We start from the raw sequence: 27,360 nt of genomic DNA on the forward strand, positions 1-27,360 counted from the left end.
TCATCACCTCTGCTACGGAAACGCTGCGGACCCTGTTTTAGTCTGAAAACTCCGGGGCTGCATTTTAGTCTGGACGGGCTGAAACTGAGAGGTTTAGAAACTTTGAGGTATGCACTCCCAACCGTTTGACGATTGGGTCTTTTCGGTCATGACGTAGCCTTCACTGATTCATCAGGCTCCTCTCACCCCCCCTTCCGTAAATGGAACGTGTGGACAGAGATTGTTTGAGTTTGAACATTTTTAAACAAACATAGTCAAATGGATGTATCCTTAGAATATGTTCAGCGCAGGTTTAACTGTCTCATGTATAAAAGCTCACTTTGTAATTTAACTTGATTACTTTGTATCAGCCTTTCCTTGTTCACAATCTCACTGTGTTGCCTGGTAACTGGAGCCTGTCAGTAAGTATTATAGGGTTAGTGCTGAGTCACTGTATTGGGCTTTTGACCGTTGCTTAGGGAAAGATATCTGGGAAATTAGTGTTCTCTGACATTTCATTGTCAGAGAGAAGACACTTTTCCGTCATGAGTTTATCTGGTGCTTCCTCATTGTGGTGTCACTGTGCGGTGCAGTGCAGTGGGGTTGAAGTCCCAGAGGTTATCAGTGGTCATGTGACGGCCGGACGGACGTTGTGTTATCAACCGTTGGCTGACCCCGGGTCAGCTGTGTGGGCTGCTTGATGAGAGGCCTCGGGCTTGTTTTTCTCTCTGTCTGTATTCGCTTCTGATTCTGCTGTTTCCACATTTGATTAAACCCTCCCATTTCTACACACACACACACACACGCACACGCACACACACACACACACACACACACACACACACACACAGTGACATAAACTTTCTGTTAAATGACTTGTTATCTTTATAGCTTCTGTCGTGAGGATCCACTGGCAGTACAGAGTAAACTGAATACCCTGATTACAAATCCTCAAACATAAACACACTGGAAACAGAGGAGGCTCTCTCTTCAAACGAACACATCCCCACACAACTCATTAGACCCCCCCCCCCCCTCTATCTCCCGTCCTCCCCCCTCTGCTCCTCCTCCACACTTTCCTCCCTCTCCACACTTCTGCATCAAACAACAGTAATCAATAATCCTCTCCGAGCATTATCTGATCAAACTGTTCCATTTTATACACGTCATCAAAGGACTCACCCTGTTTTTCCCTCTCTGTGTTTTATCTCTTAGGTGTGTCTGATGTGACGCCAGCGGGCTGGCTCGGGGAACTGGACTTCAGTACAATGTAGACACCAAAAAGCAGACGGAGTCAGAGTCTGAGCACCGAGCCGACAGAAGGAGGGAGAGTCCAGGGAAGAGGAACAGCAGCTGTGCCGAAGTCACAGCGGCAGAAGATAAGAAGTTACGGAAGCAGAGAGGAAGAAGCGGGAAGCAGCGGACTGTGAATCATTGACGTGAACTTCTCGTGAGGAGCGCGGCCACCTACTCCTTCCTGTGAAGCATACACTCGCTCTAACGTCTCAGCCGGAGCAGGATCACACCCTTCACTCTCGGTTCTCTGAGGGTTTCCGACCCACAGCTTCCCACCTTTCCACCTCTCAGTGAATCTGAACAGAGGGACACTCCAGCCACCGTCAGCATGTGCCATGTCATTGTCACCTGCCGCTCCATGCTGTGGACCCTGCTGAGTATTGTGGCTGCGTTCGGAGAGCTCATCGCCTTCATGAGCACTGACTGGCTGGTGGGATCTCCCCGCACCCCGGATGCCGTGTTCGGCCCCCATGGGGCCACCGCTGCCGGAGAGGCCTACAGGCCCACTTTAGGCATCTACGGCCGCTGTATAAAACTCCCCCACCTGCAGCGTGGGATCCTCTGCGGGCCGTACGCGGTGCACTTTGGGGAGATTGCCAGCGGGTTCTGGCAGGCTACTTCTATCTTCCTGGCTGGAGGGATCCTGCTGCTGTGTGCCGTGGCGTTCATCTCGGTCTTCACCATGTGCTTCCAAAGCATCATGAAGAAGAGCATCTTCAATGTGTGCGGACTGCTGCAGGGGATCGCAGGTGAGATCTACACACGATAACACACATGTTGAAATGGTTCTGGTGCAGATGGATTACTGGCTGCCAAACACTTGTTGAACTCTCCCTTTGAAGTTTTTGTCATATTCTATTAAAGGTTTCCAGCCTCAGTTGGCGCCTGTTTTGTAACACACTCGGGTTTGGAAGAGTGAATTGCTGAATTTGCCTATTTCAAAAACTGACTCTTCACATCAACTGTGTAGAAGCGAGAAAAGAATCAAAAGTTAAACTTACTCTTTCAGCTATTTTTACATAACCACTTCAATTGTTTGCCCTGTTAACAACCCAGTGCAACACTATGAATGACCTTCAGTTTTTAAATGAAATGCTGTGTTAAAGGGACAGTTCAACAATTAAGAAATACAGAATAAAAGAGAAACGTGACTTTTGGTTTAAGCTCGTGAGGACGGAGGAGTCCTGAAGCTAACTCAGGTCATGAAACCCTCATTGTTCCTGTTTGAGTCCGTGGCGTTCCTCAAGGTAAATGAAAAGCTACGCTCTCAGCTGAACACATTCATTACGAGCGCCACAACTTCCACTGACTCAATCGTGTGTTTGGTTGTTGTGGAGCCTTCAATTGACATTTGAACCAACCGGTCAGGACTCTTAAAGACACAGTGACTTCTCTCCTGTCGCTTATTGCTGCTGCTGCCACCCAAATATTTACCTGCTGCCTAGTCGGTCGGAGCTCTCCTATCGCCTGATCGAATAAAAACAAAGTAATTGAACGCGCTTGCGTATCACAGTTTACGTGTGAAGGGTGTGTATTGCTGTGGTTATGTGTCTCGAGGCCACTTTGAGTCACAGTGGTGAATTATGGGAGGGAGGAGGACATGAGATCAGGCCCGCGCAACCTCCTTCTTTAATTTCTTTCTCAGAGACTGTAGCTCTAGGCTCTCTGGTGATTATGGCTCTGCTCCCCCACGGTTGTTTATTTGGTGCAGACAGAAGAGGGTGGGCGTGTGGTGAGGGGAGATGGCGAACTGTTCACACAGATCCGTGCGGCCCCTCTGACCTGGACCATGGTTCGAATCCGTTCAGCCAATCTATTCGATTAGATGATGTAAGAGATTTTGCTGTAACGTCCAGACAAAGGGAACAGACGTTTTAATACTGACTGTATTAGGCAATTGTGGGCGATGTTGCAAATCAACCATGCAGGACTCCAAGGCCTTGTTGGATTAATGTGTGGTTTTCACATCAATGTGACGAAGTGCTTTAATTTAATCAGATGGATTAGCCAACACCAGACATTCCTCGTTGCTTATTTCATATGTAAATAGTTTCTTAATGGATTTTCTACACTGACTAAGAGGCTTTAAAAGGAGAAAATCCAGTAACACGTACTGTAGAGCTGAACGTCTCCTGCAAACAAGACAACAGCTGTGTTCAGGCAGTTTTCACTGTGGTTTGAATGAATATTCAGAGAAGAATCAGTCTAATACCGTGGTCAATTTCAGGACTGATATTAAATAGCTGAGGATTTCTCTCAGGAAATTAATTTTCAGAGGTGGTAAGAGCAGCTGTTTTATTTCCCTGAAGCTTTAAAAGCCTGGTAAACCTTTTTTTTTTAAGTAGTGGGTTTACTTTTTATCTTTTTTTTCTACAAGATTATTGCTTAATATTTGCTTTAAACTTTTTTTGACTTACCAAAAACATATATTTTATTTTTCTACATCATATTCTTTATAGTTTTCAGCAACATAATATTAATGTGTTATCTTAAACAGCATTGGCTGATTTATTGGTCAGGCTCAAGCTCAAAAATATGTCACCGCTTTGCCAATAAATTGATAAATGTGGTAATTTTGGCTGAGCTATGAGTTTATATAGCTCCAAATGTAATGGAGACATGTTTGAGACAGACTGAACACACAGGAAAAAAATGGGACTATACTATTTGAGGTGTTGATTTAATAAGATGTACTGCATGTTTGGGTTTATTTATGTTGCCACAAGAAGACACATCTTTGGAGGAGTATTCCCTTAAGTGCACAGTTCCACTGTACTTCATATGTTAGGTCCATCACAAAACTCGGTTTGTACATTATTGACTCTATTGAATTTGGAGAAAATGGATAACAAGCCGTGGCTGTAGAAAGGTTTTTCGACGCATGGTATTGTAATCACTTGAAATCCTGCTGTTTACCATCTATATAAAGGCCTGAGAGAACAAGGTAATGCAAGTAGGGAAATGCACAGCTGAGTCTCCTCATTGTGGAGAGGATGAGGAAGAGGAAGAGGAAAGGGGGCGACGGGAGCATCAAACAGCAGAGGAGGTGGGAGGGTTTCCTTCTGGAGTTTGAGGCCGATAACCCGTCAACCACAGAGGCAGATAAGGACCATCAGTACGGCTCGTCAGACACCCAGCAGTCTCCCTGCTCTTTGTCGTTCCACCAGCATTAATCATCGCTCCGTTAGCGTGCACACAACCGTCTTCGACTTGAGCGCCGTCTTTCCACGAGGCCTGTGGATGATATCACTCTCACTGATATCCACCACCACGCCGGCTATTCTCCTAATCATTATTTCCACAGCGACTGCCGACCCGCCGGTAATGAGAAAACTGGAGCCAGACGGCAGATGTTTGGGGAAGTGATTGACCTCAGATGGGAAGAGTGCGACGCCTTTGCCAGAGATGGTCACGTCATTGCACTGGAGTACCTCCAAAACCCCATTAACCTAGTCTTCTCTTACACTGATGTCACTGGTGCTTTTCACTCGTTGACGTCCCCCCGGGACACACTCTCTGATGGCAGTTTATTGGCGGTCAGGTTAAGCTCAGGTGGCTTTTCAGATTTCAACCGGGGGTAATATTCATTCCCACGTCTTTACGTAACAGAATGGCTAAAACAGACTCTTCTGCTGAGGGTCAGTGGAGTTAACTTTGCGTCCTGCTGGTGCAAGTTTAAGGGCCCCTGAAGACTCCCTACACACTCCAGTTAGTGTGTCAGACCACCTGAAAGGGAATTCTCTTCACGTTTACACATATTCTCATTCACGTTGAAAAGGATTAGAGACAAGACTGCAAACAGCTCGGCCGTAAAGCTGTCTCCAAATCTGGTGCGTTTGGTGTCGAATGCTTTTATTGCCTGCTGTAAACTTTCCCTCCAGCCGTGAGTCACACAACCCCATCACAAGTGTAACCGCTGAAGGTGACTCTAATCGCCAGGCTGGGAGTGAGGAGGGAAGAAGGGAAACAAAACCTTTACAGGAATTTGAGCAGCGTTGCCGTCAGGTGATGACTCTGACTCTTGTGTAACTGAAAAGAGGAAAGCTGAATCACCAGCTCTCCCTGATAAACACACGCCAGTCCTGTTTCTGTTGTGGATACCTGTGTTTTATAATGGACGTCAGAGGCAGGGCCGCAGCAACCGACAGTATTAACAAACTAAGTGTTTTCTGAACATTGGAGCTGTATACATTGTCAAGTAGTGCCCCGAATTCAAATGGTGAACCGGGGATTTGACTCACGAAAAGAATATTTTGATCAGAATACTTTGACCCAGTTATCAGTGGCGTAACGTCCAATAAGAAGGCCGTCATCAGATTTGCAAAAGCATGAAAAGCAGAAAGAGAAAAAAAAAACTCTCTCTCCGCCGCTCTCTCTCTTTCTCTCTCTCTCTCTCCTGGATCCCAGAGGTGAAAATGGTTTCCCTCCTTTATTTTCCTGAAAAGGGGGAAAGTCGGCCAGATTATTTTGGAGCAGCGTGCAGAGCTGTGTTACAAGGCGGAGGCCAGGGAAGCAGAGGTTGGATCGAGAAGAGGGGATTGGTTCTGAGTTGGTTGGTTGGTTGGTTGGTTGGTGGCAGGGAGTGAGCTATCAGAAATAGATTAATGGTGAAGAATGGACAGTTTGGAAGTTAACCGAGACAAGAGCCAGTGCAGTGGGAGCAGTGAGGGTGGAAGGGTGGAGTGCGTTGGGATATTAGGTTAGAGGGTCTTGGGTCTCGGGGAACTAGTGTGTGCGTATGTGTGTGTGTGTATCTCTGTGGAAGGAGAGGAGGAGGAGGGTTGGGGTCCTCAGAGGGGCGGGGTTGGGAATTAAAACCATACCTTCAATCCATCACTGAAGCCAGTCTGGACGTCAGGGCAATGCAGCAACATGTGGAAAGAATTTATGACCTAGTTTTCATTTCCTTGTTTAATACGATATTGGGTGCTTCAGGAGCAAGAGAATGGGAGGAGAAAGAAAGGAAGCTGAGAGAGTAGGGGGTGTGGGTGGGGGGGGGGGGGGGGGGGCAAAGAGGGAAAGATTAGGAGAGAATGAAAGGAAAGAGTTTCACCTCCACGCATGTTTTTATGAACCACAGCAGCGAGACCTGCTCGGTGGAGGAGAGCGAGACTGGTGAAAACATTCAGGTCTGAAAATCTCATCTGCTGCCTGGTTCATTTATTATCAGTAATTTTATTATTCTAAGTGTTTCCTGCTGAGGTTTGATTGGTGGCAGGCTCCTCCAGCTCACTGCGAAGGCTCCTCCAGCTCACTGCTCCTCGCCTGTGCAGAGCAGCAGGGCATCTGAAAAGGCATTCAAGTCACTTCCTTAAAAGATAAAAAGCCTTCAATTAATTTTACCTGGAATATTGATCTCGTCTGTCACGAACAGGAAAGTTAATCAAACATTCTGGTTGTGGATAGGAAGCTCACTGATTTATAATCAGTCTACCTTTTTATTTTTTAATTGCTGCAGCATATCTGGGTCCAGGGTCAGACTATGAGTTATCTGGCCCCTGGGCATAGAAGATAGAAACGCCACCTGCGCCTGTTTCCATACATTTTCTGTGGTTGTTGTAAAAATATTCCACTCCTTAATTTGTAGAGAACACGCCAGAATCCTCGTGATGTTTAATCACCTGAGGAGGGAAGGTTGTTTTTCGATGTGTGGGAGCAGTGTGTCAGGAATACTATCAGAGTGTTGAAGTCAAGTCAGCACGGCAGCAAAAGTGGGTCACGGTAACACAGGAAGTGACTCCCCCCCCCCCCGTCCTTCCCACCGAGACACAGGCCGACCCTCCAACACAGGATGCTGGAGGGTCGGCCAGGGACTGGGGCAGACGTTGAAACCCTTCGGTCGCCTTTTCCTGTTGTTCTCCTCTCGTCGTTGTGCGCTGACCCGACAGGACCGGGTGCCAAGATTCAGGCATTCAGTCGTCGTGGTCGTCTTCAGTCACATTTCAGGCGGTCGTCAGGAAACTGTGTGTGTGTGTGTGTCTGTGTCTGTGTCTGTGACTGTGTCTGTGTCTGTGTCTGTGTCTGTGTCTGTGTCTGTGTCTGTGTGTGTTTGTGTTTGTGTTTGTGTTTGTGTGTGTGTTTGTGTTTGTGTTTGTGTTTGTGTTTGTGTTTGTGTTTGTGATTGTGATGAGATGCTTTGGATGTCAGGATGGCACTGTGGCAGGAAATGTGTTGTGCGGGGGCCTCACAGATCATATGCTGCAGTCATCATTAACAGAGTCCCTCAGAACGTGAAACATGTTTGATTGATTGTGAGGGTTAGGATTGAGTTTTTCTGTGTAAGGATGCTGACTCTGGTCAATTCTTTTAAGTTACTGTATCTGAAGCTACTCAAACTACTGGCAAGATTACTCTGAACATTGTGTTAGATAGTCATAGTCTCCAGAGGATAGATTCCAATGGTTATTATTAAGGCCCCATTGGCTTTTCCTTTAGCACCCCCCTAACAACCTGTTTTAGATTTTTAGCTCTATGTGTGAAACCTAACACACTCTAATAGGGCTGCAGCTAAAAATGTGTCTTAACACAAACAAATGCTAAACATTAGGAGCGCCTTGAGAACCAATGTTGTTCGACCATGCATTATCAATGTCTGAACTAGTTTTATGTTTCAGGTCTAATGTTGACATTTGTTTACATTTGTTTTTGCACACAATAGCCTCTAGGGGGCGGCTGTGGGTAAACTCTTTCAATATGTTACCTTCAGTTGACTTCCTCCTCCCTGTTTCCCGTCTCGCAGGCCTGTTTCTGATCCTGGGTCTGATGCTGTATCCCGCTGGCTGGGGTTCAGACAAGGTGCAGCTGTACTGCGGCCAAGACGCGGCTCCATACCGGGCCGGCCTCTGCTCCATGGGCTGGGCCTTCTACACGGCCATAGGCGGCACGGTGCTCACCTTCCTCTGCGCCATCTTCTCTGCGCAGGCCGAGATCGCCACCTCCAGCGACAAGGTGCAGGAGGAGATCGAGGAGGGCAAGAGCCTGATCTGCCTCCTCTGAGGCCTCCGGTGCTAAAGTCCTGTGGAAGAGAAGAAGAAGAAGAAGAAGAAGAAGAAGAAGAAGAAGAGGAGAGACCATCCACACTTGCTCTCCTGCCTTTTCTGAGGCTGGCTCCTGAAATGGAGTCCCCCAAATTGTTTACCACTAAAACTGACTTGTTTTGTCCATGTGTGTGTTGATGTGGGAGAAATCTAAGAGTGCCAAGTTCTTTTTTCCTCAATGTGTGTCTTTGTCCTTCTGCCACTAGGGGTGCTGTGTATGTTATTGTATTCATGTGTAACCATGTGGACGCCCAGACAGGCTTTGTCCGTCACCACATGCTCTGTAAATACGTGTGATTATATATATTTTGTACATAGTTGTGATCACAGAATGATCCGAGCTGGGCTGATGATGTCACTCTTGCCTTAAGGAAAGGAACCACACACTGGTGTTGCCTGCAGACCACGACCAGTGAACCTGGATCTTTTAACTGTTTGAGTATGAACTCGAGGGAACCACTACACAGTCAGAATAAACTACTCGCAGCATACAAAGGCCTTTAGCTCAGAGTGGACTTCCTTAAAGCTCACAGAATGTACTGTTATAGGAACGATTGATGTTGTTTTGCAGACCCTTGAAATGTATCAGTGAAACTGCACGAGGACGAGCGAACCAAGCTCTGCGGTGCGTTTTGTTTCCCGTGTCGAAATGAAATGAAACGTAATCCTAGCCTAAGCTAAGAGGTGGGACCTGTGAAGGGTATCCGCCTGCTCCCCCCCCCTTCAGCGGACATCCTGCGACCTGTGCACAAAGACATGGACTGAGATAGGAGGACACACGTAAAATGAAGTATTGCGGTTTCTAGGGATGTCTGGTTTCAGGGAGTCTTTCGAGTCGGGGATATTGTCCAAACTGTTCTCATTTGTTTCTGCCAAATGAATAAAGAGACCCGGGGGAGAAAAATCAAGTTTGTTTCAGATTTGTGAGAGAGTGAAAGCTGCACTGCAGGAGGAGGAGGAGGAGGAGGAGGAGGAGGAGGGAGGGAGGGAGGCGATGTATCCAGTTTGGTGCCGAGACCTCGGTTTGGCCTCAGGTGGGGGTGGGAGCATTTTCCATCCAGCGGGTGATCAGTTTTTCCACTGATGCAGAACTGAACTCTCCGTGTGTGTGTGCGTGTGCGTGTGCGTGTGCGTGTGCGTGTGTGTGTGTGTGTGGTGAAAAGTAACTGATTACATTGATACTTTTATTTAGGTATTTCTGTTTCAACGCCTCTTTATACTTTTACTCTTCTGCATGGATGGATCGTGAGACAGTGGCAAATGTACCTGGGAACATGACCTGTATGAATTAGATCAGACTAGTTTCCCCATGAGCAGCAACAGCTGCATCGTTCTGCAGATTGAGGTCTTCTTTTGATACATCGACTACATTTATCTGATAATACTTGTACACGTTTGAGTGTTTGTACATCATTTTATTGAAACTTTTTTTTGAAGTAAAACATTTGACTATTTTCTCCACCATTGCTTAAATCTTCAAAATTACAACCATACACTTTCCACTTCTAGCCTCCGTTTTGCTTTCTACTCTGTACTGTATCTCGGTGTGTGTGTGTGTCTGTGTGTGTCTGTGTGTGTCCGTCGACTCCCTCCCCAGATGTTCCTCCCTCCCTGTGGACGACGGAGAAATCTCTGGCACAACCCTGTGGCCGCCGTCCTCCACCAGTGCACTCAAACTAAACACAGAGCCTGATGACTTCCAGATTATGACAAATCGTGCAATCCCAGATTCAGGCCGGTTTTCACTGCCAGGGGCTTTTAGTCATGCCTCTCATTTTCCTCCTTTGCAGAAAGCATCAGAGGGGGACGAGAACGAGCGGAGACACAGCCTCCCGGTTTTGCCTCCTTTCACACCTGGGATTGGAAAAATACATAAATTCAAGCTCAGGAGCCGCCTCCTCACTTCCAACGGTTTCTCAGCAGTCTTAACATTCTCTCCACTGTCAGTGCTACTGTCACAACTGTTTCATTTTTCAGACAATACTGTGAAAGGAAGAGCGGCCCTTCCTCTAGCTGTACTGTCGGGGGTTTCGATTCCTGGTTCCTCCGATTCCCTTGAGCAATATGCTGAGGCCCAAAATTGCGTCACAATGGAAGAATGTTTAGAAGTTGTGACATTTTCACGCAGAATCAACTCGTCAATTTTGATTAGAGAGTCGTTATTGTACAGACATGGACCCTTTTTACGACAACCATTTTGACATTAAATGGTAGGTAAACATAGGTGTTACTAATTCCTAAAAGTTGTGCTTTATTTGGATTGAGCCCTAGTGAATATGATTTAAATTACTGTTGCTGTGAAAAAGGGGAATTGTTCTTATTCTTTTGCACACCTGGGCCAAAGCAAGTGCATACACACCGGCCCTCCCCACCCGAGGAGGGAGGAGGCTGCATCTCTACAAACTCAAAATCAAAACAAAAAAAATAAAGAATAATGAATTTTAATAAATGTAAATGCCGCTCCCACAAGATATATGATCAAGTTATTTTGAAAAAAGTAACAAAAATAAGAAAAACCAAGAATTCAAGGTCAAAGTTAAGTATACACTTTGAGGAGCAGTTTCAGACCTGAAACCTGATTGAGTACAGATGACTTGCGGAGCACAATGAGACATTTACCTCCAGCCTCATTTCGTTTCACTGTAGGGACTCACCTCCCAGGCTGTAATGAAATCACCTGCATCAAACGCGTCATATCACCTCAAATGAATTCATCCTTTGACAGCACAATGTGAGCAGAACACACACACACACAATCACACACAGACACACATACACTGTCCTGTAATGGACGAGAGGCAGAGGAGAAGCCCCCCAAGCCAGTGACAGATTGTTATTCCTCATCCGTGCCCCTTCCTGTTGGCAGTGAATTGAGTCTGCTCCCAGTTTCCTCTCCAGTGAGAGTGTTCCTCTGCTTTATTTCACACAGGGCTGCTTGAGAGCAGAATCTCTGGCATTGTCTTAGACTATGTGTGTGTTTTATTTTACAGTGGCTTTAACAGGTTTGTTATTGCCACTGCTTCAATATTGTGAAAAACAGGCAGAATTCACTCTGTTACTCAAAACCATCCATCCGTTCTCTAGACCGCTTACATGTCCCTGCAGGAGGTGAAAACAAGTGATCATTTAGTTCTGCAGTTTATTAGGTACCCCTGCAAACCTGCTAATTCAAATAGAAATCATCCAGTCAGCCAATCAGATAGCAGCAGTGCAGGGGTTACATTCCTGCAGACACAGGTCAGGAGCCTCACTTTAAGATCCCGTCAGAATCGGAAAAGTGTGCAAAAAAAAAAACATGACTGAGGTTTGACTGTTGGAGCCAGACGAGCTGGTTCGAGTCGTTTTAAAATGTTGCTGATCTCATGGGATTTTCACGCTCCACTGTGGAACAGCTTTACTTGTTGAGTAACTTTTAACATGGATAAAAACAACTAAATTTGGGAGCTGTTGCATCACATTGCCCTAATGAGATAACACTTGTGAATGTTCTGCATGTACGGAAGGAGACAAAACGGAAACTCGACAACAGGAATAGGTGAGATGATGAATGAAGCAGAAACAGGGAATCGTATCAATGCTCCTTCTCTATAGCTCAGTGTGCACTTGCAGGGACTGTTGTTTCCAAGATGATAAGTATTGATAATTAATAATAAATACACATCTACCAGGTGCTTTACAAGTTGAAAATGGAAATTGAAAGGCAGACAATTTGAAGATCGCACTGCATTAGAGCAAAAATACAAAAGTAAGGAAAGTAACAGATGGGAAAAGAGTAAAAACAAGATAAAAAGAAACAATGTAAAATGATGAAAAATGGTCTGAACTCTGAGAAATCACACCAACAAAAATATTTCTTTAAGAGATTTAAAAGAGGATTTTAAAAGGAGGAGTTGGTCAGATCTTCATAATTTTCACCATGTAACAACCAATGAATTGTATTGTTCTAAATATGAAGACGGAGGATTCACCGAGAAAAAATAGACGTAATCTGTAACACAGCTGCAGTGAACGTCCCTGTTCTTTGGTCACTACTGACCTCCTCTGGTTTTCAGCTGCTATTTCAATCCACATGGAATCTACATGGAGGAATGATTTGTGTTTAGCAAAGAACCGACAGATGTGAGAGAAACGTTACAGAAGAAGACTTTTATTCAGTGCTTATACAGTAAATATACAAAACTCCACTGCTCAACATGCGACTGAAGGAGAAACCAGAGTGCACCTTTAAATCAAACACAAATTTAGAGCAAACTGCCGACCATCAGTAAATCAGACAAAATATACAAACATCCCATAGTATGTTTCTGAATAATAACACTCCTGAATCCTTTTATTTAAATTTAAGAGAAGCTGGAAAAAGGTTTTATTTTTGTTCTCACTGTTTCCAACACAAACCTTGATCATTAGCACAGTTTAAAGCCACAGTCCCATCCCACAGTTCCCATCACAGTCGACCTGTCGCCTTCTTCACATGTGTTGTTTGTTTGTTTTAAGCCAGAAAGTTTTTACAGTCAGAAATCAGCAGGAATCTCTTTAAAGAACAATCTCATGATGCTTTGTACATGCATGTGCTTAGGCAGAAAGAAATGTACTGGTCCAAATTAAGCCGATGTGAAATAAAAACAGCAAAAAGGGGTCGAGGGAAGAAGGCATGTTGCAGCCTCGGAGGATAAGTTGATAGTTCGAATTAAAAAAATGGCTCCTCTCCAGGAAGAAGGATCCGTACTCTGCCCTTGACAAATATTAGGCTCCACAGTCCCTCTATTTACACTCCTACACGTCACATACTCACAAAAGGCTTAACTGGCTTTAACACGCGATGCAACAGAAAGAAATAAGAAATGGTGAAAAGCTGCTTCCCAGTTCCTAAATTCCACTTACTGGCTCTAAGACATTTTTGCAGGTAAAATGCATTTGAACATTATTAATGACCACAAACTGGTAATTAAAACGAATGACCTCATCTGTAGATGTGATTGTGCATCTGCTTGTGGTTTATTCAATCCACAGTTCTCCAGTTATTAATAAGCAAGCAATCATTAGAACATCACAGGAAATTTACTGACAATGTTAGTGTTCTTTTTAATAATTTTTTCATTGCAACATATTTATTTACAGCACATGTATTTAAATCTAGGTGTTAGTGTCTGTAGTTCTGTACGGCCTGGTATAATTGACTTTTATCCTTGTCATGCAAGTGACGAGCACATCCTGAGTACAACTGAGGTAAATCTCCAGAACACACGAAAAGCTGGAGAAGAATGGAACGTTCCTCTCAAAGAGACTGTATAAACATGCAGCTGTATATTCACAACAGTGTGTGTTGTAGGCTCCATGAGAAACTATGCTGAACTCAGCTGGTGCATGTTAGAACGTATGAATTACACGAATGAGAAGGATGGCGTGAGGCCATTGAAATAAATATCAATTCATTGCACCGATTTTATAAACAATATAATGACTGGATTTAAAGTGCAACTCTGTGGGATTTCACTGTGGATATGAAGATCAGTATAGGCAATAGATTTAAAGAAAACAGAGATACTGGAGAGCAAACTTTAAAGTAATATTCCACCTAAAATAAAAACAGCGTCTAAGTATCAAACGCTCTGATTGGTTGTAATTCCGATGGTTAAAAAAATTAAAGAAACTTAGAGCATAACCGTGGACAAACCAAACACTTTGAATTTACTTTACGAGAAATCATGTATCTACTCCTCACCAACAGAAATACACAATCAATGAATTTATTAATCCGAATAATAATTGGCGCGACCCTTGATACGGAGAAAAAAAACATTATCCCTACAATCGGCAGGAGTGAGTGTTTGATACTTAACAGATGAGACTTCAGTTGAAGTATCTCTTTAAAAGGAGAGAGACTACAGACCTTCTAAAAATCCAATTCTGACTCAAGCAAACAGAAAGCAGAAGGCAAGGTAGTGAACTGGAATGCACAGCATTCAGCTTTGACAATACAAAATCCCTCCACCGGGGGGCAGCAGTGACAAATGATGTACCCCAGCAAAATAAATCGCAGATTTCTGTTGCATGAGCATTCACCGACAGCTAGAGAGCGCTGCATGACTTCTACTTGTCCGATAATAAATTAATTTAAAAAACAGGAAGAAGTGATTAGGTTGATAAATTAAAGAAACACACGGAGCTTCAAAGACGGCTGAGAAATGCCCGAGTAACTCCAGAGTCGGACTTGGTTCAATCTACATTACAATCAGTCTACACACAGGCCTCAAGGCTGTACAGACGTTTATATAAGCAAACAAACAATCATTAAGTTGGCCACACACATACACACACGCACACAACAAACATACAAAAATATAGTAGAGCCTGCTGGTTGAGTGGTGTGAGTGCAGCGTCGATTAGGGGATCCCAGAGTCAGAGATGAGTGTGTGTGATGTTGTCGCTGGAGCAATTAGCCGGTTCGAATCATCCCAGTAGTGGTTTTCTCTCAGATCACAGATCATGGGGTGACTGCGGCACCCTCACATGAACCACTCTGACAGTGTCAGCAGGCTGGGGGGGGAGGGGCTCTCCATGTGTTCAAACAGGCCACTTGGCTCAAGGGAAGCTGGGGGCTGCATTTGTGAGCAGAAGAGGAGGAGGGGCAGATGGGTGAGTGTTGGACAGAGAGTTGAGCGTGCCCTATGGGGCCGATCAGACCTGCGCCTTGAAGCTTTCCTGCGCGGCCCTGGAGGCGGCATTAGCGGCGGCTGTCTGGACCGTCTTGTTGGACATGACGCCGGTGGCAAACTCCTGCTGGGCCTTCTCGAAGCTGGCGTCCGTGGTACGGTACATCCCATGGACCTGGTGGGGATGAAAGGAGAGAAGACAGGGGTGGGTTAAAGCTGAACAGCCTGTTACAGACTCTACTTGAATATATCTCTGGACTTGTGGTGCGTCCACTGTACCTTTTTGAACATGATGAGGGACATGACGGCCAGTGAGGTAAAGAGACCAGCGATGAGGATCAGGATAATGCCCACTGGGATGCTGCTATTCAGGCACATCAAAGCCGAGATCCACCCACTAAGAACAAGACATTCATTAAAGGCTCTGTTTTTTTTTCCTTGTCAATAAATCCCATGAAAAGACCTAAACTAACGATAAATTGCTCCGACTAACAAGTACAGTTAAAGCCTGCTGTGTCCAATTTCCCTAAGGGAGTGAGCTACATTGTTTGCAAACACGTCAATGAGACGCACTGTTGTTCATCGTGAACACCCACGCTGCAGTTTGACTGTCTCAGTCAAACAAACACATCCTGCTGCCTCAAATGTGGAATAATCTGCTGCTGAAAATATGCATTATTTCCTCCTGTTTCATATGTTTAGTCAAAGCTACAAAATTACTGAGTAATTTATAGTCCAGGCAAAGTAGCGTTTTACGACAGACTAATTGTAAAATATTTTTTTTCAGCATAGATCATTTCTAGGTGTCCAGAACAACATACTAAAAGTCCTAAGAAATCCTAGTTGAGGAAATATGTTTAATTCTCATCAATCCGAGATGCGTGCCAATAAGGCATTGCAACAATACATACCAATGGGGCAATCTTTTTCCTTTACTCCTATCAAAATGAAACTTTACACAATGAAAGTACCCATGACAAGTAACATTTTTTGTATTACAAGTTTCTTTGAAAATTAATTAGAATATGCAAATTTTAGTAGAATGTTATGACAGCAAATATTTAATCTAAGTGGCCATCAAATGTTTGAGAACTAAAAGAAGAAGTGACTAATTTATGCTGCTCTCAAAAATATTTATTAATTAATAGCAATGTCATAATCAATGGGACTACTTTCTTCTTTGAGGATATTGGCACGAGGAATAAATGAAGTTGCCTCTATTTTTCTCTCCCTCAGTGTGTTGATGCCTTGTTGTCTTACCAGGCGCCCCAGCCAGAGATGCCGATACACTGGAGGACGTAGATTCCAAACTGACAGATGTACACGAAGAAGAAAATGAAAAATCTAAATGAGCTGTCACTCCTGCAGAGAGAAGAAGAAGGATGTGAATAATTATATGTGAGACCTATGACCAACAGGCTTCTTCTCTGATTTTATAGCCAATGTTTTTCATTAAACAAAACTGAATTTTTATTCAATGCTGTTTCAGAGTTCTTTTAAGCAAGTGACGCATTCTTCAGACCAAAATTTACATCTTTTCAAAAATAAAAGCACTGTCCTTCAGCTCACTGTAAAACATTGCAGTAAAATAACAAAAGATGTGTTTCACTTTGTAGAGAAATTGCAAAAAGAGTAAATAACACTGCTGTGATGAGTCATGGGTGATGATCTACAGATCATCACCCATGACTCGTCGGGCAGATATGGTTAAATGAAAGAATCAAATGATCAAAAATAATCTGCCGGGACAGATAGTGTTGCTGATGGGACAGTTTTGACCTGCAGGCCAACAATTGCTGGCAACTGGTGTACCTTATTAAAGGATGTAGAATAAGACTCACTGTTAAGCCCTGACCCACCAACTGCTAAATGTTGTTTGCCTGTTTACCATATTTATTAATGTGGAACGTATCGAGGACGATAAGATGTTCACCTGAAGGCTCCATAGAGTGGTCGGTACCAACAGACGAAAGAGCAGGGCGTGAAGAGCATGAACCAGAGGATGGCCAAGCCGAAGTCCACCCCACGCGACGCATCCACACAGAACCAGGCCAGACAGCCGAACATGTTAATGAGCAGCGTCCCGGTATGAACTGAGGTGTGAGGGGAAAAAGAGAGAAAAAATAACAGTAAATATGAAGATGGTGGTTTTAGTCAAAGTGGGACAGGCTGACAGCCCTGGTGCATTACAGTGTGTCACTGTATACTGAGTCTCCAGTGTCCTGCCAAGTCAGATTCATTAAGGAGGAGCAGGGAACGCTGATGCTCAATATTTCAACATGTAACACTGTACAGGTCTGATGCAATAAAACACACACACACTCTCAATAATTCATCGTTACCATTTGTTCTTGGGGTCCTAACCGAGAGTGTGTGGTTACAGCCGGGTCTGTAACAGTGAGTGGATTTTACATCCCAGTGTGACATATGACATTATCCTGCTGGCTGACATACCACAGCTGAGTGGGGGGTGGGGGGGTAGACTCTCGTGCTCGAGACATGTCTCTGTTTGAGCCTGGAAAAGATCCAGCTCGTATGAAACTCCAAGTCTTAATTCATGGATATTCTGTGATTAAAAAAAAAGCACAAAATTGAGAGAGAAAGGATCTTTGCCTTTTTCTCTGAAGTGTGTATCTAAACAAATCTTTTAGCAATCATCTGACCAAGTCCCTTCATCAGCCCACATGACTGCGCAACATGTCCTTGTCATGTGCCTGCTGAATTCCAGTAACTCCAGTGACTATTTAAACACTATTATGGCCGAGGCATAAAGGCTGCAGAGGGAGGAATGTAGTTTTTAGTCATTTATAAAACAGACTTTATGTTTTTATTAAGGCAAAGATGTTAAATCAGATTTGATTTACTAGGCAGGTCTTTTTTAAGATTTTTTTTTTTTTTATGATTTATGTACCATGTCGACATTTTGTAGACAGACCCTAATAAAAATAATAACAAGAATAATAATGATAATATTGAAAATTATCACATTTAAGAAACGAGTTATAATAAACCATGGTCAGGGTCATCAGGTAGAAAATAACCTGGCTATTCTTTTTTTTCAATATGATGCCCTCAGGCTCGGAGTTTGGCCAATCAAACTAATGCAAGAGCACATTCCTGGTAGATTACTTACAATAAAAGGTTTGTTTAAAAAGTTGCCAAGGTGAAAACTTTCCAGAGTTGCAAAACCCCGCCTGTGAGTACAACAAACTGCTGTGAAGTCATCACTGTCTGAAAAATCTTTCTTTTTCTTTCTGAAAGTGGAGTTCTTGGATTGTATTTCACTGGATTCTCTTACTGGTACAACATAAAACCCTCATCAACAATATGGCAATATGGGAGTAAAACAATTTCCTGGTGCCTTTCCCCGCTTAGGTAACAATAATTATTTGTGCAATGCCCTAGCTAATAGACCTATAGCTATTTCAGTCTTGACAAATGTGGTGGACTGTTATTATGACAACAGGGGAAAAAAAAACTACAACTCACACATCCAGAGGTAGTACATGATCTTGACTGTCTTCTGAAACTCTACAGGAATGTCCACGCTGATGTCGTGGTAGAAACATGGACCCATAGGGAACTTCTCTGGGAGAGGAGGCCAGTTGTTTTTCCTGCCTGAAACAGGACAATAAAAGACATGATTGTGACCGACCGTAAAGCTTTAAAAGAAATTATGATCTCATGTTTCATTCGGGACTTGTCAAGACTATTCACTGCAGTGTTTCTAGGATTGAAGCAGTGGGGGCAAACCGCATTTGCAATCTACGCACAGTAACTGTTCAAGTACTAGTAACCTCTGATTAGTGCGGGTGTTTATTGTTCCACAGTAAAGTAAGTGCAGGCCAGCGGGGGGAGTGTAAAGGGAGGGTACCACGACAGGAGTCTCCACCATGGTTCAAACCAACCGGGTCAAATGTGCGTCCTAATCCTGAAGCAGTAGCAGTAATCATTTTAATGCGGCGGCCGTAACAGATGTGTATGAATAACATTCTTGAACCTAAGGTTCCAAACTATTGTAAGGGATGATTCTGTTTATGGGCCAGCTGCACTTAAGTGTGTTTCACAGTAACCACATTACTGCAGAACATGTGCAGTACAGTGAATTCATTCTCTGATTTCCAGCCTGGATTGTTGTGTGCATGTTAACATAGTCATCAGCTGATGTGTTTCATACAGATGTCGGCTCTGAGACACGGAAGAGAATCTGTATATTGTGGTTAATGTGGTTCAAAAGAGAAACCTCAAGCTGCCTTCTCTGTACAAGATCTATGATCATTTAAAGGAATCGTTTGTTCTTTCGGAAAATCTGCTAATATGCTCTTGCTGAGAATTAGGTGATGATATCACCTTTCATGTTTGTACAGTAAGGTTTCATCCACATTACTTACATTTGAAAATTAATTAATCTGCTAAAGATACGCCCGGCACCCACAAAAATCCTGAGTTTAAGAGCTGCTAAAACAGAGAAGCTTGCTGGCAATAGTTTAGTTTGAAAATTATGGGGCTGCATTTAAGTCTGGACGGGCAGACACTTGCTGATTGGGAGTTTTCGGTCTTAATGTATCATTCTGGAATTAGTCAGGCTCCTATAGCATCACCCCCTCTGGAAACAACCGACATTAGCCTTGGTTACCAGTGTAGAACTGAACATGGATCATCAACTGCAAGCGTTGCTGACCCTATTGTTTTTGCTAACAGCTGTTTTGCATTTAAACTCAGCATTTTACAAAGTTACAACTGCCGATATGTGTAGGGGATGAGCTGTTATTCAAAAAATGTGCGGCAATTCTGCAACTAACAACCAAACAACACGGGCGGCCAAATAACATACTGTTTCAGGTGTGTTAGTATGATACAGGGTTTAAAACTGATACGGTGCCAAATCACTTGGGTGGACAGAGATTGTTTGAGTTTGTAAATAATGTTTTGAGACAAGAATGTAGATGTATGGATGTAGCCTGAATATGAATAATATCAGCCTGAAACAGCTTACATGGCTCTGCCTGAAGGTAAACCTTTACATTTGACTAATTACCACTATTTCTACTGACACCATTTATTAGATTGGTGCAGTGACTACATGGCATCATTGCTGCTTGCCTTCTGGCCACGAGGTATAAAAAGACTTCATATTTATCATATAGACTGATATTGATGTTCTCATCCAACAATAATGTCTCACTATTCCCTCAAATTAAGATCACGTGTTATTAAAAGTGTGACAAAAAGAAACAAGTAGCATCCTGTTATGATCCTAACAGGGAATCTGTTTCCCGATTAAAAGGGTCATTCTTTTTCTGTGTTCATCTTTCTGTGGTGCCAGTATTGATCTGGAGCGGTATGCCGGTGTCTGGTGCTGACCTCCTGAAGCACTGAGTGACTGCATTTCTCTCTCCCGGCGGTCCAGCTCCGCAGCTTTCTGTTCCAGCTCCTCCTGTCGCCTCAAGAGTTCCGCAGCTGCCCGCGTCTGCTCCTACAAATGCACACACACAATGAAAAGCCATCAACACAATGGTGAAGTACAGGAGACTCTTTGGCAGGCTGTTATTTTTCAGCTCCCTACAAATTCTCCGTTTCTACTTTTGGAATGAATCAAATTCTCTAGAGGGGCGGCACCAGCAGGCGGAGAGACATCACAACAACATGCTGCCGACAAATGAGATGCAGCATCACAAGTTATTTCCTCTGTCGGCCTGTTCGAGCCCGGTAACGGATACAGACAGTTTCCTGCTGAGCTGCTTTTAGGTCCACAAACTCAGCATGAAACCAGCTGTCATTGTACTTCATGTTCTACCTTCGGTACGAGCTTAAATCTCTGCTGGTGATGTTGGACATAGCCATTAGAAATGTCCCAGCCTCACAGCCTGCTTGCTTTTAATGCCTACTCCCAAGAAGGGCTAAGTTGTAGCACTGACGGGCCCGTGCACACGCATTTTGAAGCCTGTTGCTGTTAGTGGAGAGAGCGATCAATGACCAAACTCACGTCTCTGCATGGCATGCATTTTGCGCACTGCGGCAAGGATAAACGCTTCACTTCCTGCATCTGTCATGCACCACTGGACCACGCTCACTAATTACGCATTAAGGTCCACCCATTCAAGTTAGACCCCAAAGTGAAAACTTTATCTAAATTGAATTTAGTTTTAAAACGAGGCTTAACTCCTTTTGGCAGTAGGTGGTGCTATCGCCATCAATATACTAGACTAATAGATCTGTTCAGGTCAAAAACACTCTTGTCTCTCTTCAGGTCGTAAAAAACTTTGCTTCTAAGACATCAAAGAATTCTAAAATATATCTCCATCTTGTGAAGACACTAATGTCCATATGTAGTTGATCTGATGAAAACCCTGGGACAAGTACGGCAAAGAAAAAATTTAGAAAAACTGCCAAAATAGCCACTAAATCGAAAATGGCGGGCTTCCTGTTACGTTTTTCCTATTGCACCTCTAGCCACGATACACATGGTCTAGTCATGATAAACCTGGGCTACGGTTTTTGATCGGTGAAAGCTAACTGAGGGGCGTTTTCTTAGATGGCGCTGATGAACCATTATGTCCCACATATTTAAAATTACACCAGAATACAATTACTTTTTGGGGTTTTGAATTTCCTGCAATCTTTGGTAAGAATTTGAGCATGTCTAGGCCCTGAAAAAGCACAAACGGGAAACACGAATCCTTCGAAATACAATAGGGCCTCCCACCGTAGGTGCTCGGGCCCTTATAATATCAGCACATAAGAAAAAGACGAGGACCAGGAAGTATAAAGTTGCAGAAAAAGCAGCAGTTCTTTGAGAGGGTGAGGTCCAACTGGGGTCAGTAATACCTGTGCCTGAGGCTGCGAGTAGGCCGGAGGCTCCTCTGTTGGTTTCATGATGGCGGGTTGTGTGTTGATAGTGGGCGCAGCAGTCTTGGGTGCCATCCCTGCAGGCGCCTATGGAGGGTAACACGAGTCTGATAAAACAGCCTGAAAAAAATGTTAGAAATCTACCAACTAATTCCACAAATGTCCATCTCTCCGTCTGTCTGTCTGTGGATCATTTATCTGGATAAACGTCACTCTTGGCATTCGTATTCTTAGTAATCATGGGAAGTGCAATGCAGAGTTTGGTGCTATTTGGACAAGCTGTACCTTCAATATTAACAACATCTGAATAAACCAGCGCTCTGTAGCAGTCAGTCAGTGGGGTGGTTTTTAAATCTTCTTATAAATAAGGGCGTTTAAAGGCGTGTAGTTGTACCTCTGCTGTGGAGCAACAACTCTAAACCAGTTTGAACAGCTGCTCCTGTATATCTGGATGCTAAAATGCTTTGTGCAGCTAGAATCAGGTCAGTTAGAGCTTTTGAACAAGGAATCCTTTATCGCTCCCATAGAAGGGGCTACTAAGGTGTCCCATGAGTGGAGAAGTGTGGATAGCTGATAAACTATTTTTAAATTAGTGTCAAAAAGAGCTAAACAATTAACAAGGGTTCGATGTTTGAATTATTCCCACTTACATATTTTGAATTACAGTTCTGGTGGCACAATTGTTAAACTGCATGTTGGACTAATGAGCACAGGGGATGGATTTATTGCACTCCTCAGTTTCTTTTATTTTCCATTTAACACAATATTTCATCGCAACAGCGACCAATCTATTCCCATTGCTACGGCCTCATGTGAAAGTCAGAAATTACAAGGATTACTTTAAAACCTGGTGAATGTTGTTCCGCACCGCTAGTTGATAAATGAGCTCAGTGAATAATCTGTAAAAGCACTCACTGGTTTGGCTTCTGTGAAGGGGTTGTACTCCTCCAGCCCAGGAGGAGCCGTCTGTCTCGCTTGGCTCACTGACGGATCCTGAGAAAAAGAAATAAAAAGAACAGGGGAGAGGCTGAGCAAAAGCAGCAAAAAGCTCACGTCTGGCATCAGAATATCCAAATCTTAACTCGACTATCATTGAGTTTACACCAAGGATACCAGTGCAAAATCTCTATAGTAAAAAAAATACCTCATGAAAGTGTGAAAACCCTCCATTATTCTGTCAAATCAAGGACAAACAGCCCTCGTTATTTGAAACGCAACAGGCCTATAATTCAATACGGACAAAGAAGGGATGATTCCAATAATTTTCACAGGAAGACGTCTATAAATAGTCCACGCTTTCGGGAGCTGGGGCGAATGCTTCTGGCTGCCGACGACAGAAATAAAAAGGGAGACTGTGTTTCTCTAGTTTGCTACGCTATGCACAAAAACTGCTGAAGCACTTTACAGCTCCTGTTACTCACATTCTTGATCTGCATTAAAGCATATTTGAACAACCTTGTTCACGAAGGACTAGCCGAGAATGACAGTTTAATTATCTGAGCACAAAAACTGAAATAAAAGAATGAAGGCAAAACAACCAGACACCAGAGGTGGAATCAAACAAAGTACCTTTAATTAAACACACACTTTTAAGTACCTGTAGTTTACTTGAGATTTTCAGCTACATTTCAACTCTACTCTTCTACATGTAAGAGGGAAATTCTGTAATTACTACTATATTTTAGTTTACTTATATTTTACTACTTTTTCAGTTTAAGATTTTCCTTAAAGTTCATATATTTCCATATAAAATATAAGATTAGTTAATGAAAAATCTTCCCAAGAGTTTATAATATATACTTCTGTTTAAACTGACTTAACCTTGACATCATTAACACTGACATGTTAATACAGCTTCCTCCATAAATATATGAACAACAAATATAAATACAAATATTAAACACTTGGCAGGAACCTTTCATTTCAATAATTAAAGTATATTTAGCTGTCAAAACTTTTGTAATATATGTAAAGGAGTTTTATTACAGCAGTCATGCAATGTTAGGACAATCTGTACAATACCTTACTAGTGAGTGACAATAATATTTTATTATGAAAGACAACTACAATCACCTATGACTACTTATTCCAGTACTTTGGAAGAGGTCAAACATTAAAACAGAATTAGTTTAGTATCTTCCCCCTGCACTTGCATGTTAACTTCCTGTTCCCCAATGACAACACAAAAGCTACATTTTAATACATTTCTTTGATTAACACTCTTACCATGAGCTGTTGTCGGTCAGGCCCTAGTTTTATTCAAATTGCAGCGCAAGCTTATCATCCGATCTGCGTTTTCCTGAAGTGCTACTCTCATCCAGGCTCAGTGTGGTCTGACTTACATTTCTGGGAGCTTCTCTTCTGCTGGTGCACACACATACACACACACACACACACACGGCTTGGTGATGGTAAGTTGTCACCAGACCGGGGTCATTAATATTTCAGTCTATGTTGTGTTTAAACTTTAATGCTTCTCTACTGCTTAGCCAAACAATCACAATCATATTGACCAAGTGTAGAATTGTCAGGTTGAAGTCTGCAGTTTACACCACTCATCGTCCACCTTTTGCATGTTTGTCTGTATGAAAACTGCTATGAAAACGCCTACGGACTCCCTGTCTCCTATAGCGACATGTAAAATAATTGAAATTGAATCCACCGAGATCCTGACGTAGGTGGAAACCAAACTGGCAGAGTTCGGTGTGAGCAGGTGCACTAATCTAACACTTGGAGGACACTTCAACAATGTGCATACTCTTCTGCATTTAAAGATGAAGCTGAAATATGTTAGAAAAGTAAAGAGTCACTGCATCAATCCCACATTTGATTGAGCTACCGATACAATCAAATGTAACAGCTACACTTCCTTATAGATCCTTTCATTTTTTCTGTCATCTGCCCGCATGCAGAAAAAATAGGCCAAAACAGAGGGAACAAATCCCGACACCAGATGTCGTCCACGAAGGCACCATATGATTTCATGAACTATTGAAGATGGCTCAGAATAGTGGAGGAAGCTCCATCTCTCCTCAGGCAAAAACTAAATGAAGTGCAGGCCAACGGGCGACGGGAAAATGGCAATGGAAGGGGTTCATTAGTCATGCCTGTATGTTAATGAGGACCCCGTGAATAATTCACTCTCTGTGCATCTGTACGGACAATCTGTGCCGTCAGCACTTTCCGTCACCACACTCTGACAGAGAAAAAAGGTGGAAGTGTTTTTTTAGTTCATGCAATAAATGAAAGCTTCTAAAATGAAAGATATCACTTTCTGGGCTATATCGTCATAAACTGGAAAATGTGTGAACAATGATGTATCAATCAACCTACATTTATTTGTATAGCCCATATTCACAAATCACAGTTTGTCTCAAAGGGCTAACAATCATATGTGTGACATCATCTGCCCTTAACCCTCATCAAATAATTATAAACTGAATCTGTTGTTTACCTGACTATTCATTTATATATCTGATGTGATGGTAGTGGCATCAAAAATGTTCTTTTATTGTTTAATATATTCATAAAATTTAACATTTTCCAAAAGTCCTTCAGTTTTCCTCTCCTCTTACATTTTGACAAACCTAAACTTGAGAAATAACTTAAACTATTAATCATTATTCAAAGAAATTTAATTTTGTTTCCATGTCCATTGACATGGTTGCAAGTTAACATTACGTTGTTCAAAGTCGAACCAACTGTACAACTACCTGCTGCCATTTGTCTTTGCATAGTGCACCTGATGTGTTGAACTAGAGAGGAGGGGAGGACACAGAGGGAGCACATGATCAAATGTTTTCACCATAACAAGACACTATAAGGACAACACTGAGTATGATTTAGGGTGGAGTCCTAACCAAAGCCCACAGCTCTATGAAAGCATAAATAACATTGAGCAAATGTACAACTACAACATTTTGTACTTTTTTTGGATAGACAATGTGTAAAAATTCTTGGCCGTTTTATAACATTTGAACAGCAGTTTATTTACCTGAAAATAACTGTATGGGTGTTTTTCAGACATGCACTGAACTCCAGATTATTTCCTGACATTTTCCAGTATGTGAGAATCCAAATGGCTGGGTGGAGAATAATAAATAATGGATAATGTGGGAAGGAGCCCCTGTGAGAACACATCAGCAGGTATTCCAGAGGCTTCACGTTAACCTGTGGTCGTTAGATGACACTTCTACAACAGGACTGATGGAACAAAAACAGTACAGATGTCTCTGTAAATAAGAGGTGTCATCCACTTTAATCTAAACAAACAAATGTGTGATCTCAGCAGCTGAATAAACACTTTACATCCTTCTTCTGCTCGCTGCTCCAGCCATAACCTGAACCTGATATGTCTGTATAGTTGTGAAGGCATCTGAGTGGAGAATCTCCTGATGTGTTGTTCATGTACAAGAGGCAACCTACGGAGAAAGTCCAGACCCATTTCTACGGACATTCTCTGGAGGTTATATCTGATAATGTTGACTTTATAAGTATGGGAAGAGAAGGATGTCATACGTGTGGGAAGCTGAAATCAGTGGAGACACCGACAGGCGCTGAAGTGAGTATGAGAGAAAGGTACAAACAGGGCATCGTGGAGGAAACTAAATGGTTTGATAAAACACAACTGTAGTCTTAAAGGTTCAGTGTGTAGAACTTAGTGACATCTAGTGGTGAAGTTGAATGTTGCAGCTGAATCCCCCTCAACTCACCCTCTCTTTTCAAAGATTAGAGAGAACCTGTGGTAGCCTTCAGTTGTCATAAAAACTCAAAAAGGTGTTTAGTTTGTCCAGTCTGGGCTACTGTAAAAAACACATTCCGGCCTCCGCAGAGAGAACCCGCCCCTGATGTAAAGATAAAGTATTTTAATAAAAAGGGCCCTTTCTAGGTTAAAGAAAAAAACAATTAATACAATTTAGACACGAGTGAAAACAGGACTACGGATATTTTATATTCAATTTCTGCAATAGATCCCTTTCACCTAAATCTCACACACTGGATCTTTAACAGCTGTGAGGCGAACACACAACACCGGTTGACACCTCAGTATGTTGTGTCACTACAGGCAGCCAAAGTGAAACGGCACAGATAGAAAGTGACAGTCGGAGGAAATACACCATCTTTAATCAGAGAGTGGAGTCATCACAGCTGTTTACTTCATATCACGCGGTGCTACGCTCCCTCTGCTCGTTATTAATGTGTAACACTTCAGCAGCTAACGCTAACGTGGCTACCTCAGCTAGCTAACGTTACCTGGAGCGGGTTCTTGAAGCTGGGCTCCGCGAACGGGTTGCTGTCGAATTCCGACATTCTCGTGGTGTGAGTCCTCCCCGTTAGGTGTGTGCCACTGGTTTAGAGAGCAACGTTTGGACCGACTGTCGCCGGAGATTAAACCCCGCTAGGTCTCGCTGTGAGGCGGACAGACGCAGGAGGTTTCACGGTCCGACGTGAAGTCTAGTATGGGCAGCACCCAGAGATTGTACCGAGGGGAGGGATTGGTCACCAGCAGCGGATCACGTGAGTCACAACTCGGAAGTACATCCCTT

General features: G+C 43.1%; 2 protein-coding genes across 3 annotated transcripts in view; one reads left to right on the top strand and one right to left on the bottom strand.

Moving 5' to 3' along the window:
* The window catches only part of LOC133975174 (LHFPL tetraspan subfamily member 2a protein), a 41,190-nt gene extending 31,970 nt beyond the window's left edge, over window positions 1-9,220 (top strand). For both annotated transcript variants that reach the window (XM_062413071.1, XM_062413072.1), the window contains 2 exons: window positions 1,195-2,024; window positions 8,015-9,220. In XM_062413071.1, the coding sequence (XP_062269055.1) occupies window positions 1,604-2,024; window positions 8,015-8,271 (678 nt within the window). In that variant the 5' untranslated portion in view covers window positions 1,195-1,603 and the 3' untranslated portion in view covers window positions 8,272-9,220. The remainder of the gene's footprint in view (window positions 1-1,194; window positions 2,025-8,014) is intronic.
* Window positions 9,221-12,443: 3,223 nt separating this feature from the next.
* LOC133974649 (secretory carrier-associated membrane protein 1-like) lies at window positions 12,444-27,200 on the bottom strand. The gene is made up of 9 exons (XM_062412293.1): window positions 27,068-27,200; window positions 22,730-22,807; window positions 21,794-21,901; window positions 20,330-20,441; window positions 18,455-18,583; window positions 16,899-17,058; window positions 16,226-16,327; window positions 15,245-15,362; window positions 12,444-15,140 (listed from the first exon to the last, which is right to left on the bottom strand). The coding sequence occupies exons 1-9, from the start codon at window positions 27,122-27,124 to the stop codon at window positions 14,991-14,993; spliced, it is 1,014 nt and encodes a 337-aa protein (XP_062268277.1). The 5' UTR covers window positions 27,125-27,200; the 3' UTR covers window positions 12,444-14,990.
* Window positions 27,201-27,360: the final 160 nt, after the last annotated feature.

Source organism: Platichthys flesus, chromosome 19 (genome assembly GCF_949316205.1).
Source record: "Platichthys flesus chromosome 19, fPlaFle2.1, whole genome shotgun sequence".
Taxonomy (NCBI): Eukaryota; Metazoa; Chordata; class Actinopteri; order Pleuronectiformes; family Pleuronectidae; genus Platichthys; species Platichthys flesus.